The 17,482-nt window shown below is 43.0% G+C and overlaps 2 protein-coding genes across 2 annotated transcripts; one reads left to right on the top strand and one right to left on the bottom strand.

Annotated features, from left to right (window-relative positions):
- Window positions 1-1,154: 1,154 nt before the first annotated feature.
- gpr161a (G protein-coupled receptor 161a) lies at window positions 1,155-7,518 on the bottom strand. The gene is made up of 5 exons (XM_030782741.1): window positions 7,157-7,518; window positions 3,753-4,480; window positions 2,330-2,434; window positions 1,850-1,969; window positions 1,155-1,414 (listed from the first exon to the last, which is right to left on the bottom strand). Exons 1-5 carry the CDS (start codon window positions 7,516-7,518, stop codon window positions 1,155-1,157), a joined length of 1,575 nt encoding a protein of 524 aa, XP_030638601.1.
- Window positions 7,519-9,355: 1,837 nt separating this feature from the next.
- atg3 (autophagy related 3) lies at window positions 9,356-16,530 on the top strand. Its single transcript, XM_030781460.1, has 12 exons — window positions 9,356-9,517; window positions 10,200-10,241; window positions 10,414-10,463; window positions 10,988-11,058; window positions 11,237-11,344; window positions 14,262-14,311; window positions 14,425-14,503; window positions 14,593-14,627; window positions 14,765-14,920; window positions 15,256-15,383; window positions 15,674-15,742; window positions 15,971-16,530. The coding sequence occupies exons 1-12, from the start codon at window positions 9,446-9,448 to the stop codon at window positions 16,050-16,052; spliced, it is 942 nt and encodes a 313-aa protein (XP_030637320.1). The 5' UTR covers window positions 9,356-9,445; the 3' UTR covers window positions 16,053-16,530.
- Window positions 16,531-17,482: the final 952 nt, after the last annotated feature.

A 17,482-nucleotide genomic window follows, 5' to 3' on the forward strand; every position in this document is an offset into this window, starting at 1 on the left:
AGCTGCATAGGGCAGCCATTGTGTTTCTACCTTTTCTCCACCATCTTTGTCTTTCTCTGGCTTGGGTGTGTATGGCAGCCCCTAGAACCGTACGGTAAAAAGTTGTGAAATTTGGCACATTGATTGGGGACGGTCCCCTGATTCTTTTCACCAAGTTTCATGTCTGCCTGTGCCTTGAGCACTCTAGCGCCACCAATGGGTCAAATTTGGAGGTGCATTTACACACGTAACTTTTGAACCGTATGCCCAATTTTCAAAAATGAGGTACCACTGGATCTGTTGGATCAAGCCGAGTTCACCCATGACATCAATCTCCACCATATTGGATTTTCTGAAAAGGTTAAAAACAAATTTCACAGGCAACAAAGTTTGTCCAATCTTCTGCTAAAATTGGCACAGATGATGCTCACACCAAGCCTCACAAAAGTAATCAGATGGATTTTTGATTTTCGAAACCATTCGTCCTTCACAGCCAATCAAAACTGGCAGTGAAGCTGCCAAATAGGAATTGAGGTCACATCTCAGTAATGCTTCGATGCATTGACACCAAACGTGTTGTAATGGTCTCAGGACCCCTTCCTGAGGATTTGCAAAAGTGTTTCTTTTAACGAAAACCAGGCACAAAAGTGATTCTTGTGTCAGGTGACACTTAGGGGGATCCCAAATATGAGACGTGACAAATGGTCATGTCTACTTAATTGACACGGCCGCTAATTTTCTTTTTTTTTCGCTGGACTGCTTGGCCCCCTCATCGCTGCTTGCCGCTATATTTCAAACAACAGTTTGTCCAAATGTTACCCATTGTCAAATAGTACGATATTTTACAATTCAATACTAACTTGGCAAAAAAAACCAAAAGAAAAACCCAGGCACACGGTTTGACACACAGTTAAAGAAAAGCAACACAGTAAGTCTTCAGTGGTCCAAATCAAGTCCTAACAGTACTGGCACCAACAGTAGAAATAACTTTAATATTATTGGTAATGGTAAAAAATCGTTTATATACTTGGTCATGAAAGTCTTGTCCCTAAGACACATTTGATAACGTCTCGAACGGTGCGCGCATGGACCGTCTTCTCCAGACGTAGTCCTCTGTTTCTGATGAGTCCGTTTATTAGTTCTCATCGAACGTTTCGTTTCGAGCGTTACGCACGTCATGCGCAGATTTCCTCAATATCGTCCTCGTCCTTCTCATCGTTGACGATTCCCTCGTCGATGCTCTCCAAACGGACTCTCTGGCCGTTGGTGTAGCGCGGAGCCCTCTGCGCGGGGCGGACAGGCGCGGTGCACTGTCCCCCAAACAACTGCAGTTTCACATCGCTCTCGATGGTTCGCGCTAAACAAGACGCGAAACTGTCCAGAGACTTATGGATCTCCGCCTGTACTTGAAGTGTGGGAAGATTCGGGTTTTCGCCTAGGCACAACAAGAGAGATTTCATAACGTTATACTTCCATGCAATGGCAAATAAACGCAGGGTGGTATTTACATGCGCTAAACTTCCTTCACAGGTCTAAATATCACCGCTGAACAACAACGCAGCCTCTATGGGAGGAATTTCTAACACAGTGTGTTTAAGAGCGCCGCTTCCAGTCAAAGTCAGCTTTACTCACTGCGTTATGATTGGACTTCCAATTAAAAGATGTATTTTAGTTATTCAGCTAATAGGAAAAAAAACATGTTTGTCACAAAAAATGGGACAGTATTGGAAAATCCGAATAGCACAGCACCTGAGAACAACATTTAGTAGGCTGGTTCAATAGCGAAGTCCAATAACCCCATTAGTAACTATGCATGTCCTTGAATGATTGTGTTAAAACATTAAAATCATCGAAAGCTCAGGCAGAATACCTTTGCCATGCTGTTGTTCATCCTCGAAGGTGACGGAACTCCGCCGTTTGTTAAATAAAGCCGCGTAATGCGAAGCATGTGAACTCTCAGACGAATGATCCAGCAACATGATATCAGTACCTGAGGAGGAGAAAACCGCACACCGTTCACCGCTCCAGCCAGTTCACACCGGCGACCGTTAGCAAGCTACATGCTATTGGTCTGAATGATGAACTAAATTAATAAATAACGGGTGGACAAGCAAATCACGGATTATAACACTAATTTACCAACGAGAGAGTGATATGTAGGTATAGACTTTCGGCTATGCCGTCTTAGTCGCCAAAACGAATTTATTGTAGTCTTAAATGTGCCTTGCAGCATGGCGTGATGAGCAAAACATATCTAAACCCTTACGCAAAAACTCAAGAGAAAATACAGATTCTCTATAGCACAAGTATTTTCCGTCCTGAGCTGGACGACCGAGGTTGCGGAGCTGACCTGATTCCTGGGAGAAGCTGAAGCCGGTGTCTCCCGTACTGCTGCCGGCTCCCAGCTGCGCCCCGCCCACCAGCATGGCCGTCAGGTGAGGAGACATTCCCAGGTCTGCCAAACAGAAACAAGGCCATTCACTCAACGCACAGTTCATTGTAGTTTGTTACAGTAGGTCAGATCAAAGATAGTACTTAAATGCAAAGTTGTTACGACATAATCATGAGACAGTGTTAAACTTATGGTGTGGTAATTACACTAATACACAGAGAAGTAACAGAGACGATCACTTGTTGTGTCAGAAGTGTGTGCGTGTGTATGTGAGGGAGAGAGAGAGAGAGCGTGTACTTGTTTTTGCTGACATGGGAGGACATTTTACTGAAAGCTCACTACTCTACCAGGCATGCCTTGTCAAACTGGGATCAAAATCACAGTTCTCACGGCTAAACAACTTGTGTGTGTGTGTGTGTGTTGTAAGTTTGTTCCCATTATGTAAAAATCTGGCACACCCTACCTAGTGGGGACAGTTTTCAGGTCTCCACTTATTAAAACCATTTTTGTACAAAATGTCTATTATTATTATCATGATTATTATTATTATTATTATTATTATTATTATTATTATTATTAAAAATCAGAAAAAACTAACTGTACAGAGACCTGGGAAGTACTTGAGGACAGACCTCGTTTATTCTCTGACAAACAGAAAGGGGGTTGATTTCTTTCCAAACTGCCCCCCCCCCCTCCCTACAGTCTGCCTAAATTAGCACTGTCAGCAGTGGCTGTGAGCCCATTCAGTGGAGCTGGTTCAGTGAGAGGCCGAGCATGCGGCGGGAAAATCCTCCGTCCAGCCAAAACAATGGCCACCGCTACACGAATTACAACACGGGCCGGCGAAACGGTGGTCAAAACGTAAACACCGCCGACCGTCCGTCGTCCCACACACGATGGGTTTTTAGCTTCGGTACGAAAAGGAAAATGTAGATGCTGACGTGGAAGATCTCGCTCAGTATTTAATATCGTGGTATTCAATAATTAATGTATAATTCATATTATAATATTATTATGCTCACAATATTCACGTGTTATAATGATTTTTAATGCAATTTTGACATTACTGAAGGCCCTGTTATCAGAAATAGCATTTCTGATTAAATGACTCGTTATATTCTGCTTTTCCTACCAAAGGTTATTTCAGTGTAACACTCGAATCCTCTGTCAAAGTACTGATGCACCCAGGTGGGTACTAAATTAAAACACCATGTGGCAAACCACAGTAACTTCACACGTGAAACAGAAAAAAAAACCCCAAAAACCGGACAAACAAGACTTCTTCTTGCAGTTCCGCGCGCGCGCGCGTGTGTGTGTGTGTGTGTGTGGGGGGGGGGGGGTTGTTGCGCTGTTGCTAAAATCGAGACGCGCGCACGCTCACCTGTGATTCGATTAGAGATGCTGAAGAGGCGGGAGGTCCTGTGCCGGCTGACGAACGACTCCCGGTAGTAGCGGTCCCCGAAGCACATGCCCAGCAGTTCCTTCCGCACCGTCTTGTTCCAGAGCCCGTAGATGAGCGGGTAGCACACGGCGCTGGCGAGGGACAGCCAGCTGACCAGCGTCTCCAGTCTGGGCGGCACGCTCCCCTTCCCCCGGGCCGCCTCCGTGCATATCACCACGATGTACGGGCCCCACGTCAGCAGGAACGTTCCGACCACCACCAGGATGGTGACCAGGGCCTTGCACTGGCTCCCGGCATACGCCAACCCCTTACGGCTGCCCACCGAAGAGATGGAGGTGGTGGAGCTCTTCCGTCCGTTCCGCTGGGCCGGGGAGCAGGCCTCCTGGGACGCCGCCACCACCACCGTTCCGCAGTGGACCTTCCGCGCCTTGTGCCGGGCCACGCGGAAAATGAGGCCGTAGCAGACCAGCATGGCCAGGAGAGGCAGCAGGCTGCACCACACCACCCAGAAGGCCGTGTACCCGGGCTCGCGATGCCACGCCGCCGTGCACATGCGCTTGAAATGGTCGAACTCGAAGGCGGACCAGCCGAAGAGGGGCGGCAGGCAGCCCAGCAGGGAGTGGAGCCACAGGTAGACGATGGCCACGGTGGCCCGGTTCCCTGTGATCTTTGAGGGGTAGATCATGGGGTATAGTACAGCGTAGTACCTGAAAGGACATCAAATGCAGAGTCACACGACAAGTTACACAACGAGACCCGCGAGTCTAAATCCAGCCGCCATGAGACAGGCGTAATGATATTATTCGGTTCAATTTGATTTGACATTTTATTTGACATTTCAATGGACAGTTGTCACAATATAGCTTCTTCTTAGCATGCTAGACTCAAGACTACCCAGTGAACAAGCCTAATGTGACAGAGACGAGGAGAATCTCCTCTTGGATAAGATAGGAGAAAGCCTTGAGAGGAGCAGAGGGAGAACCCAAACTCCTTCTCCACCACTCCTCACCCACGCTAAGCCAGGGCTATTCAGATAAGGAACAAATGCCTCAGTTATTTGTTGCAGCCAATCTCAGAAACTCCAATCAGAAGTTACTAGTGAGCTGCCCCAATGCAAGGCTTCAACTAAATAGGTTTTTCAGTTCAAATGAAAACTCTAGGCCTTTGAGAATTCAATTAGCAAATGCTCAGGGAAATACAATCCTGACAAGTCGTAACTCACCGAGTCTGCAAATCAAAAGTTTTCCTTACTTTAATTCTGTCTTCAGCAAATCGCTGCATTTTACTTTATATGAGGCAGACAAAATAATGGAGGTGCCAGACAGTTTATGAACTAATAAAGAACTGGGTGACTAATTGCCTTCGGAGCAGTGTCAGTCTAATTTTGAGTAGTCTTTGAATCATTTGTATTGCTTTGAACTGTCTGCTGTGTCTGTGGATTCTGGATCATTCTTCCTGAAGGAAGTCTCTGCAGGTCTACGAGAGACGGAGGTGGAAATCTGCTCCACACACCACATTCCAGAGCTTCCAGTAAAGGTTCAGTTACATGTAGATCTGCTGACTGTGGGAGCCCTGGAGAGTGTTTCTAACTTACATCTGTTCCTGTACATGTAATGTCTTTATTATCTTGCAATATGAGAACATTTTGAGGAGACCATGCACCGGGTCGCCTAAAATGGGCTTGTATTCTCCGGGACATGGACGGAGCATTGAAAAAACGATATCCAGGCAATGTTGGTTAAAGGCTACATTTGGCTTTGTCTAAACATAAACCCAGCCAGATGTGAGAAAAAGACTAACAGACATCCAGTGAGACCATATTACTTCTGTCTTCTGTCCCTGACAAGTGATTTTAATATGTTTAATGTGCTGAGTTCGTCTACATCACCATTCTTTCGCCCTCCCCTTTTCCTCACCAGACTGACAGGCCTAATTAAGTGAGTCATGTGGTAAAGTGGTGAGTGAGGGAAGCCAAACTTCCTCCGATACTTGTGAAGCCAAACGCTTCATCTTTTCACACAAACGCCGGTTGTTTATCTTCACAAAGTGACATTACGTGCCTGGACGAGATCTGTATACATCTGAAAACACCCACAACTATAGGAGAGCTTAAGCAGGGACCTCCAGTGAGCAGTGAGAGAGAAAACGACCCTGGCCAACACAATCGACTGAGTAAAAAAAAACGGCCAGATGTGTTTGACTGAAACCCCCAGTCTCAATCAGTCAGTGTGGTACAGCTGGGATTCAGGCTCCCAGCAGAAACAGTCGGAATAATAAGTCCTGCCACCAATATGAAACACAAGCATAGAGTCCTTTTTAACTGTGATTTTACAGCACTAGAATAGAAATCCTTTTTCACGGAGTGGCTGTTGGTCGGTAATCCCACTATACTAGCACAGTTAATCTTGGACTGATGTTTTTGGGGGTAATTTTGGTGTTTTTCTGTTTTGTTTTGTTGGGGTTTTTTTTCCTTTGATTCTTGTGGCTTGCCCTCATTCAAACGCGTCTAGGATAAGGTGTAGACTGCTCAGACAGCCAAGCTCCTGAACAATGAGACCATTCACAGCTATTTCCACACGAGGATGTTTTTAAAGGGTTTTTTTTTTTACTTTACACAGACTCGAGTCCTAACTACTAACACAATGAGGGCTGTGGAGGTCCAGACGCGTGGTATGTGTAGTCTCACAATCTGCCCACAACAAATTTCCGAACAAACTTATTTTATTGGGCTTTCATTGTGTTTCTTGAGTGGTTAAGTCCACAGTCCACTGCCATTAATATTTACTCTGTTTTGCCTGTCACCACTGATCCAGTCACATTAATCGAGTACATGCTCTTCTAACTTAAGAGAAAAGGGTCTCACCAATATCGTAAAACTGCTGTGATATAGCTAATATGACATTTAGACATAACATAGAGTTGAAAACATATTGGTGAAAACTCAATCATTTTTCTTGTCCAAAAAAACTCAAAATGTCCTGCTTCACTCAACCGCTACCCCACACCCCACATCAGCAGATATGATACAGAGACCTTAAGGTCTTAATGAGTGGAAACAACGCAGGGCTATCTCAAAAACTTGTCATCAGTTAACTTCACTCAGACTGTGGAATCCGGGGCACAATACAGAACTGTAGTGGCTAGTGAATGCAGCCAACCCTCCTGGTGGAGATACATCCTCCTGTTCCTCAGCTCTAAGTCTAAGAAAACATTAAAACGTGAGACCCAAACAAGTCAGATTAGAGATGGAGAAAATCAAGCAGGTTGATCTCCAGTAAGTGGGTTGGCAACCTCTGAGTAGTTTTGACGTGCGGGGACATTTCAGATCACGAAGTGGGGTCAAGTCTGAATTTCTGAATCTTTGCTTCTTGAAAGAACCTCACCTGTCTATAGCGATAGCGCCCAGTGTTAGCATGCTAGCGGAGCTGATGAGAAGATACAAAAGGGCCGTGAAGTTGCACCACACCACGCCGAACAGCCAGTCACGGCGGAGTGAGCTGGCCACCACGAACGGCAGTACCAGAACCGACAGCAGCAGGTTAGACAGCGTCAGGCTGAAGACAAACTTGTTGCTGGGGGTCAGCAGGTAAGGCTTCCTGTAGAGCGTCGCGACGACAATCAGGTTGCCGAGAAAGACCAGGAGAGCGATGACGAGGATAAAGACGGACTCAGCGACACCTGAGCTCCCGACACCCTCCGCAACTGAAACATTCCACGACAGTGTCTCATTGCTGCTGAAGTTCATCATAAAGGATCACTATGTGGTCACTGTCAAGGACATGTTGGATGACTGCTGGGAAAACAAACAAACAAACAAACATCTCATGAATATTCCTGAATAAATATAGAACAACTGAATATTCTTGAGTCAGATACTTGAATGAAGTGCAATCTGGCAACCTCTTGCCGTGTCCTTAAAAGTACTATGTAATTACTACAACTCGGCAAACGGAGAGGTGACGAAATGGGCTCTGTAGGTTTTGTTAATTTGTCCATACCACACGATGCTCCATTTCAACGGTTTACAAGGAAAGCAAGACTGATTTATCGACAGATGTTTTAGTCTTTCTTTTTCTCTTATTTCCTTACCCGTTTAGTCTATGCAAGATACGCTACCAGACAGACTTCGCATTTATGCATATATAAATATTCGTCCACATTCCAAAACGATTCCTAACTTAAGACCATTCCTAATTCAGTTTAATTCGGTCGCCAAACAGTATTATCCCACTAACTGCTGCGTCTGTAAAAACTGTGAACTCTAGTTTACTGTAGAATAAACTAGTTTTATTTAACGCTTAAAACGTATCGAAATTCAACAACTAGTTACGAGACACAAGTGGAAATGGGTCATTCCTTTGAGTCATGAACGGTTTATCATTATACATCAGTGATAACTAAAAACTACCCAGTGACCAAACTTGAACTTTCGATATGAACGAGTTTACTACTAGAGCTCTGCTAACTGGGAGAGGGGAGAAAAAAAAACTTTCTTTGTCTTCTTCGTGAAAACCATTTTTTCTCTGCTGGGTTCTCACCTTGTATAAACTGTTTGGATTTTCCATCGCATCCCAGTGTAGGTCCGAGCAGATATAACCTTCTCCTTGTAGCTTGATGCCGTAAAGTGCAGTTTATATCCCTAGCGTTGATGGAATGATTAGAAACTAGCTCTCCGCTGCAATGGCGCCCAACGCTTGCCCCCCTCTCTCCCTCCCGGCCCATCTGAGAGAACGGAGAGGTCTGTGTGTGGTCCCTACGATCCGGGCAGATTTACTCGGTTTGGGGGAAGAGAAATAGTTTGAAGTAAAAGTTAAGTTAAGCTGTTCTCGAGCCCAGACTGTCGCTAAGTATAGTGCGTCTGAAGCGTATGCGGTGTATATTGCCAAGTACGAAAACCCGAATGATTTTTTTTTCTTGTACATTTTGGGAACATTTGGTGTAATAAATATGAAGTCAGTTCCATCATCTTAACGAGGTGCATTGTTCATTTTTGGGCTTTCGCCGTCTAGAAATCTTGAACAGTAACGTTTCTCTGTACTACGCTGTTATTATTTTGTTATTAATGCCTCAGTACTGTTGGACCACCAAAGACGATTAAAGATTCCCGCAGGTGACGTCAGATTGGTCACATGCTTAGAGTTGCCCAATTGAAAAAGAGGATAGAAGACCGTCGCAGCTGTGTTTGTTACAGTGGCTGGAGTTGGAGTCTGCATGAAGCATATCAAATTTCAGCGTCAAACCGACCAAACTAACTTGTGTTTTGATATTTTTGCTGAGTGGTTATAATTTAAGAGTGACTCGTTTTACAAATTCGATGTTGTTGTTAAAACATCTCTATCAGCGTCACCCTAAACAAGATGTTCCGCATAGCCTGTGTCTATGGGCATGAACCGGTCCATACGAAGTTGATTAGGGAGTCGTAGCATTACGTTTTCACAGCCGCTGAAGTCCTAGCGGAAAACTTAATATTATAAGAAGTGCAAAGTAGATATCAACGCGAGAGTAGAATCGCGGAAGTAACAGTCAGATGACACAGGTCATGTGACGCGAACTACTCCGATGCTGACAAAGTCAGTAAACAGTCTCCGCTCGTGCCTAAAAAATCCCAGAAAAATTTAACTCATCTCTTCCTTCGCGAGGACTCGTTTCGGGCTGGAGAGTGTGCCGCCAACATGCAGAACGTCATTAATTCTGTGAAAGGCACAGCGCTAGGGGTGGCAGAATTCCTTACGCCAGTCCTAAAGGTAAGCTGGCCAGTCATACTAGCCAGCGTGTCTAAGCTAACTTAGCTTGGCAACGGTGGGTGCTGCATTGGTAGTCCCCTTGCGTACGGAGGCGTGAAAATTGAGAACTTTTCCTGAGTAGATTTGTCAAGTTATTCCGGTGATTGATTATTGAAGACAGAGTCAAAGCACCAGACATTTGAAATTTGTCGGTAATATACGTTTGTCGTTACTGTGTCTTGATTTGAGAAAATACCAGCGACGTATAAGCGAGACTGGATCATCTAACAGTGTTAGCTAACGTCGGCTGTATGTTGAATACTTGAGAGCTATAGATTCATGCATCGGCTGAGTAAGCAGGAAGCAATTCGCCCAGCTACTTCGTCGTATACCGATTAATTTTCCTTTCTTAAAACGAGACCTTGACATATGAAGAGCTCTTTTGTTGTTCTGTGTGACTACAGTATTTAACTTTAAATATAAATTCTTTGTAAAATTGGAAGATTAACAACCCTTGTGCGCATGGTATTCCGTTGAGATGAAACCTGCAGCTGTGTTGAAATCTCGTTTACTTGAGACATGTTTTGTGATGAGAAATGGAATGTTCAGCCTCGCTATGAAATGGGTGTTACAGCTAACCGCGTGCACCTTGCAGCTGATGCGGATATTTTGCCCCGTTTGATAAATCATTGTCTTCTTACAGGAATCCAAATTCAAAGAGACTGGAGTGATAACTCCAGAGGAGGTAAACCCATGTTCACGTACAGTTTCACTTTTGATTTGAGCTACAATATAACAGTTTTTTTAAGCTACAGTGCACCGTCCCGGCCCCCCCCCCCCATTTATTAGGTGTGCATAGAGAGCGGCAGTTTCCTAGGTAACCAGTTAAATGCAAGTTTTCTTCCTTTTTCCATCAGTTTGTTGCCGCAGGCGATCATCTAGTTCACCATTGCCCGACATGGAAGTGGTAAGCACCTTTACCCTGGGTACTAGCTATAACAGGCTGGCATCATACCAGCCTTATAACAGTTGCCTGGCCTAGCAGTGTGTTCTCCTGCGTGTTATCACTGCCAGGCTGTGCGTGCAGTTGTGTATTCGGACGAAAGTGGATAAATTGACCTATATTAATGCGTTTTTGAGCGAAACTTCTCTCCTGGACTACTTGGTTTTAAAACCTGTACAGAGTAGCGGCATACCATTCTGTTAATGAAATGTAGTGAGTGGCTGCTACATCAGAGCACATAACCAGCAGTTCAATTCTGATACGGCACTGCTGTCCTGCTTTGAATCCAAAGTCATGCATTATTAATATGAGCTACACGCTACAAGCCAGAACCACATTTCTCTTTTAGTTTATCGCTAACGATGTTTATGGTATTGCACTGTGCTGGTGTCACGGAGTCTTACGGTTCAGAACGGCTGTTTCAGCTGGTGCCACTCAGAACAATCCATCATAACCGCATCACTCGATGACATAATTACTTCCCATAGGTCAACTGGAGAGGAGTCCAAGGTGAAGCCTTATTTGCCCAAAGATAAGCAGTTCCTTTTAACTCGGAATGGTAAGATAAACACACTGTCATATTCTGACTCATTCGCGTAGATACATAAGCACCATGTCTCTGCTTTAGGCCTTTTCTGATCTAACCTATTCGCAGGAGGAATTGATGCCTTTTTTTTCCGCCTCTGGATTTTTTTGCTCCAGTCATGTGAGTTTCTGATTTTTCCATTCCTAAATAGTTCCGTGCTACAAGCGATGTAAACAAATGGAGTATTCAGACGAACTGGAAGCAATTATAGAGGAAGATGATGGAGATGGAGGATGGGTGGACACTTACCATAACTCAGGTAAGACAGAGTCCCTCACATTAAAGATGATATTCTCACTCATTTAACATGACATTCTCACACATTTAACATGACATTCTCACTCATTTAACATGACATTCTCACTCATTTAACATGACATTCTCACGCATTTAACATGACATTCTCACGCATTTAACATGACATTCTCACTCATTTAACATGACATTCTCACTCATTTAACATGCCATTCTCACTCATTTAACATGACATTCTCACTCATTTAACATGACATTCTCACGCATTTAACATGACATTCTCACTCATTTAACATGACATTCTCATACATTTAACATGGCATTCTCACTCATTTAACATGACATTCTCACACATTTAACATGACATTCTCACGCATTTAACATGACATTCTCACTCATTTAACATGACATTCTCACGCATTTAACATGACATTCTCACGCATTTAACATGACATTCTCACGCATTTAACATGACATTCTCACTCATTTAACATGACATTCTCACTCATTTAACATGACATTCTCACGCATTTAACATGACATTCTCACGCATTTAACATGACATTCTCACGCATTTAACATGACATTCTCACTCATTTAACATGACATTCTCACTCATTTAACATGCCATTCTCACTCATTTAACATGACATTCTCACTCATTTAACATGACATTCTCACACATTTAACATGACATTCTCACACATTTAACATGACATTTTCACTCATTTAACATGACATTCTCACACATTTAACATGACATTCTCACACATTTAACATGACATTCTCACACATTTAACATGACATTCTCACGCATTTAACATGATATTCTCACTCATTTAACATGACATTCTCACACATTTAACATGACATTCTCACACATTTAACATGACATTCTCACACATTTAACATGACATTCTCACACATTTAACATGACATTCTCACGCATTTAACATGATATCCTCACACATTTAACATGACATTCTCACACATTTAACATGACATTCTCACACATTTAACATGACATTCTCACTCATTTAACATGACATTCTCACGCATTTAACATGACATTCTCACACATTTAACATGACATTCCCACGCATTTAACATGACATTCTCACGCATTTAACATGACATTCTCACACATTTAACATGACATTCTCACGCATTTAACATGACATTCTCACACATTTAACATGACATTCTCACTCATTTAACATGACATTCTCACGCATTTAACATGACATTCTCACGCATTTAACATGACATTCTCACGCATTTAACATGACATTCTCACTCATTTAACATGACATTCTCACACATTTAACATGACATTCTCACTCATTTAACATGACATTCTCACACATTTAACATGACATTCTCACACATTTAACATGACATTCTCACACATTTAACATGATATCCTCACACATTTAACATGACATTCTCACACATTTAACATGACATTCTCACACATTTAACATGACATTCTCACACATTTAACATGACATTCTCACACATTTAACATGACATTCCCACGCATTTAACATGACATTCTCACGCATTTAACATGACATTCTCACACATTTAACATGACATTCTCACGCATTTAACATGACATTCTCACACATTTAACATGACATTCTCACTCATTTAACATGACATTCTCACGCATTTAACATGACATTCTCACGCATTTAACATGACATTCTCACACATTTAACATGCCATTCTCACTCATTTAACATGACATTCTCACGCATTTAACATGACATTCTCACGCATTTAACATGACATTCTCACGCATTTAACATGACATTCTCACGCATTTAACATGACATTCTCACACATTTAACATGACATTCTCACACATTTAACATGACATTCTCACGCATTTAACATGCCATTCTCACACATTTAACATGACATTCTCACACATTTAACATGCCATTCTCACGCATTTAACATGACATTCTCACGCATTTAACATGACATTCTCACACATTTAACATGACATTCTCACACATTTAACATGACATTCTCACACATTTAACATGACATTCTCACGCATTTAACATGGCATTCTCACTCATTTAACATGACATTCTCACACATTTAACATGATATTCTCACTCATTTAACATGATATCCTCACACATTTAACATGACATTCCCACACATTTAACATGACATTCTCACGCATTTAACATGACATTCTCACGCATTTAACATGACATTCTCACACATTTAACATGACATTCTCACACATTTAACATGACATTCTCACTCATTTAACATGACATTCTCACGCATTTAACATGACATTCTCACACATTTAACATGACATTCTCACACATTTAACATGCCATTCTCACTCATTTAACATGACATTCTCACGCATTTAACATGACATTCTCACTCATTTAACATGACATTCTCACACATTTAACATGACATTCTCACGCATTTAACATGACATTCTCACGCATTTAACATGACATTCTCACGCATTTAACATGCCATTCTCACTCATTTAACATGACATTCTCACGCATTTAACATGACATTCTCACGCATTTAACATGACATTCTCACACATTTAACATGACATTCTCACGCATTTAACATGACATTCTCACACATTTAACATGACATTCTCACACATTTAACATGACATTCTCACACATTTAACATGCCATTCTCACGCATTTAACATGACATTCTCACGCATTTAACATGACATTCTCACTCATTTAACATGATATCCTCACACTGATATAAGTATAAAAGTGAGCCTACGGGTATTTTGTCGACGGCAAGTCGTAAGACGTGTTTTACGTGAGGTTCTAGTGCTGGTTTTCTCGTTCGGAGAAACAGTGTCCGTAAACAGTGTTTGTAATGAAGTGAATCCCATTCCTTAGGTGTTACAGGTGTGACCGAGGCTGTCCGGGAAATCTCATTGGATAATAAAGTAAGTTTGTTATGTCTCATTGCCGAAGCAGAACATAAGCTAACATGGGAGAGAACACAGAGAAACTTCACTTTTCTTTCGTTTTTTTCCCATTTTTTTTTTTTCCTCTGAAGGACAATATGAATATGAATGTGCAGACGGGAGCAGACGATGATGACGACGATGATGAAGGAGAAGCCGCCGACATGGAAGGTACCGTAGAAGGAATGTCCCACGTCACCATCCAGTTTTTTTTTTTTTACGGTAATTTCACGCGCTGATATCTGTTCTCGTTCCCCCAGAGTATGAGGAGAGCGGGCTTTTGGAATCAGATGAGGTAAGACGATAGGAAACACTTGAGAAGAAACTCCACGCTGGAATTGACTTTTTTTTTTTTCTTTTTTTTTTTTTTATGTAGAACGGAAAGAACTTTCCTTCACGCTGTGTTTGTAACGGCAGTAAGTCTCTGTGCAGGCCACCCTTGACACGAGTAAGACGGTAGATTCAACTAAATGTAAAGCAGAGGTGGGCAACGAGGACGCCATCCTACAGACCAGAACCTACGACCTCTGCATCACATACGACAAATATTACCAAACACCCAGGCTGTGGCTCTTCGGATACGATGAGGTATTCCGTGGAATTTTTCTAGATGTGTCTCGAAGGCGAAAGGTTTGTCACTTAGGAGTGTTAGGCGATCTACTGTGAAACGAGAGAAATTCTGCTTTTACTTTAACTGGATGCGTCTCAACGAGGAAGGTGTGTGTTTCTTTTAGCGTGAGTAGCATTGTCACCACTCCCCCCTCCAGAAATCATCAGAACATGGACATCAGAGTCTGTTTGAATGAATTAAAAAGAAAAAAAGTGAAAATGAAACACAGTTTCACATCCTTCTCTTTCCTCTTGTTTTTTGGGACAAAGGGCTTTTCTTTCATAGAGTCCTTCATATGGTTTTGCCCCTGCAGGACCGGCAGCCGCTGACAGTGGAGCAGATGTATGAGGATATCAGCCAAGACCACGTGAAGAAAACTGTCACCATCGAGAACCACCCGCACCTGCCCCCCCCAGCCATGTGCTCCGTCCACCCCTGCAGGTACATACCATGCATGCACCCTTAAACCCCCCCCCCCCACACACACACACACTTACGCTCTTTGGAGAAATATGACTCCCTGTTCAAAAGCAGTCATTTGTAACTTAGCGGTCATTCATGGGCATTCGAAGGATCTGAGCTGAGCATAATCTTTAAGGCTGATAAGAGAATGTGGTTTTTGGGGGACTTTATGTCAGGGATTAGAATCTGTTTGAATTGGATAATAATTGTTTTGCTGCTCTCTCTATTTATTTATTTATGTATTTATTTTTTCGTTTCTCGTTCATCAGACATGCTGAGGTGATGAAAAAGATTATTGAGACGGTGGCTGAGGGTGGGGGTGAGCTTGGAGTCCATATGTATCCTTTCTCTTAAAAAACAGTGTCCCCTTCTTATTTCGGTTTGACTCGGGAGTATCTATGCTTCAAGATCTTACAGGGGAAGGAGTTGAAAAAAATCGGTTTGGAGCTGTCACTAAAGTCGCCCGAGTGTGAAGACAGCTTAATGTGTCATATCAAATGTCAACTTCCTCTTAAAAGCTAACATCTAAAAATTGTCACATTTTTAACCTTAACTCTGTTGATCAGGTATCTCCTGATTTTCTTGAAATTTGTGCAAGCTGTCATTCCAACAATAGAATATGACTACACGCGACACTTCACCATGTAAAAAAAAAAAAAAAGAACTTCGTGACGCACAGCATTAACTTCAAATGGACGACTTCTTCCTCATGAATTCGGAGCTATGTGAGACCACCTGCAGACATCACATCACAGAGACAATAAGAATGATCTATGGAATCCTGTGGGGTTCTGTGTGATTTGCTTTGCGGCGGAGGGAGGGGTTGTCCGCTGAACGACTTTAACGATGATTAGCTACACACCTGTAAAACTAATTCTTCTGTCCCAAACTTACAACTGCTTAAAAGAGGTGATAGTCTCGCGGTGCTTGCGTCTGGATTATCTGTATTCTCTATTTGGCACATATGTGACTCGGCTCTTAATAACATTTCTAATGATAACAAACCTGTAAAACAATGTCTTTTGTTTTATATATATACGGCTGGATTTCAGAGCTCCACTCGTGTTGACGACCGCGTGTCATTGTATAACCTGTTTTAATGTTAAATAAACGGTCTGTAAGCAGATACTCTACACGTGTGTGTGTGTTTTTTTTTTTTATGTTTTTCCATGACACCAGTCTGTTTCAAGTTTCAAGTGTTTATTGGTCACATACGCAACGTTGAGACAATGGCAGTGAAGTGTTTTCTCGCTGTACACATACATAGTGCAAAAGGGTTGTCGAAAGCGACAAAACGTTTTTAGAAAGTGTCCAGAGGTCGCTGAGCCCCTGTGGGGAGAGCCTGGACCCGGTCAGGTGACGCAGGCAGTAGAAGCACCACTGTTCCTTCACGGTCAGAATGTTTATGAGGTTAGTCCATGAGAGGTCCTCGGTGAGCTGGACACCAAGATATCTGAGGCTCCTCATCCTCTCCACTGGGGCCCCGCTGATGGTGAGGGGCCTGTAGTCCCTCGGCCTGCGTCCCGCTGATGTCCACAACCAGCTCCTTTGTCTCTCCAACATTCAGGGAGAGGTTATTGGCCTGACACCATGAGGCCAGGTTCTCCGCCTCACGCAGGTAGGGCCTCTCGTCATCGTTACTGACCAGGCCCACCACCACCGTGTTGTCTGCAGACTTCACCGGCCGGTTGGAGCTGCTGGTGGCCACACAGTCGCTGGTGTACAGAGAGTACAGCAGCGGGCTGAGGACGCAGCCCTGAGGGGCTCCAGTGTCCAGGGTGATTGAAGAGGATGATGTTTTACCTACTCTCACCACCTGAGGTCGTCCTGTCAAGAAGTCTTGAACCCAGCTGCACAGTGCAGCCCCAGGTCCCCCTGTATTGTGATGAGCGCGGAGGGAACAATGGTATTAAAGGCCGAACTGTGATCCTGTAATGAAAGTCTGTTGTTTTGGCGGTTTCTTTAGGCTACGTGGTGTGAGACTCATTTTTGATCCTCATTGCTACAACGAGTCTACATGCGTCTTTGACTTTGCTTTACGTTTTTTTTTTTTTGGTTGTGTTTCTTATTAATGATAA

This window comes from Chanos chanos, chromosome 8 (assembly GCF_902362185.1).
Source record: "Chanos chanos chromosome 8, fChaCha1.1, whole genome shotgun sequence".
NCBI classification, from domain to species: Eukaryota; Metazoa; Chordata; class Actinopteri; order Gonorynchiformes; family Chanidae; genus Chanos; species Chanos chanos.

Excerpts from the sequence above, each read along its gene's own strand:
- atg3 (XM_030781460.1), top strand. The coding sequence starts at position 9,446 with ATGCAGAACGTCATTAATTCTGTGAAAGGCACAGCGCTAGGGGTGGCA. Across the intron at positions 11,345-14,261 it reads GGACACTTACCATAACTCAG|GTGTTACAGGTGTGACCGAG; the intron begins GTAAGACAGAGT and ends CCCATTCCTTAG. Across the intron at positions 14,628-14,764 it reads GGCTTTTGGAATCAGATGAG|GCCACCCTTGACACGAGTAA; the intron begins GTAAGACGATAG and ends GTCTCTGTGCAG.
- gpr161a (XM_030782741.1), bottom strand. The coding sequence starts at position 7,518 with ATGAACTTCAGCAGCAATGAGACACTGTCGTGGAATGTTTCAGTTGCG. Across the intron at positions 2,435-3,752 it reads CATCTCTAATCGAATCACAG|ACCTGGGAATGTCTCCTCAC; the intron begins GTGAGCGTGCGC and ends TCTGTTTGGCAG. Across the intron at positions 1,415-1,849 it reads TGAACAACAGCATGGCAAAG|GCGAAAACCCGAATCTTCCC; the intron begins GTATTCTGCCTG and ends TGTTGTGCCTAG.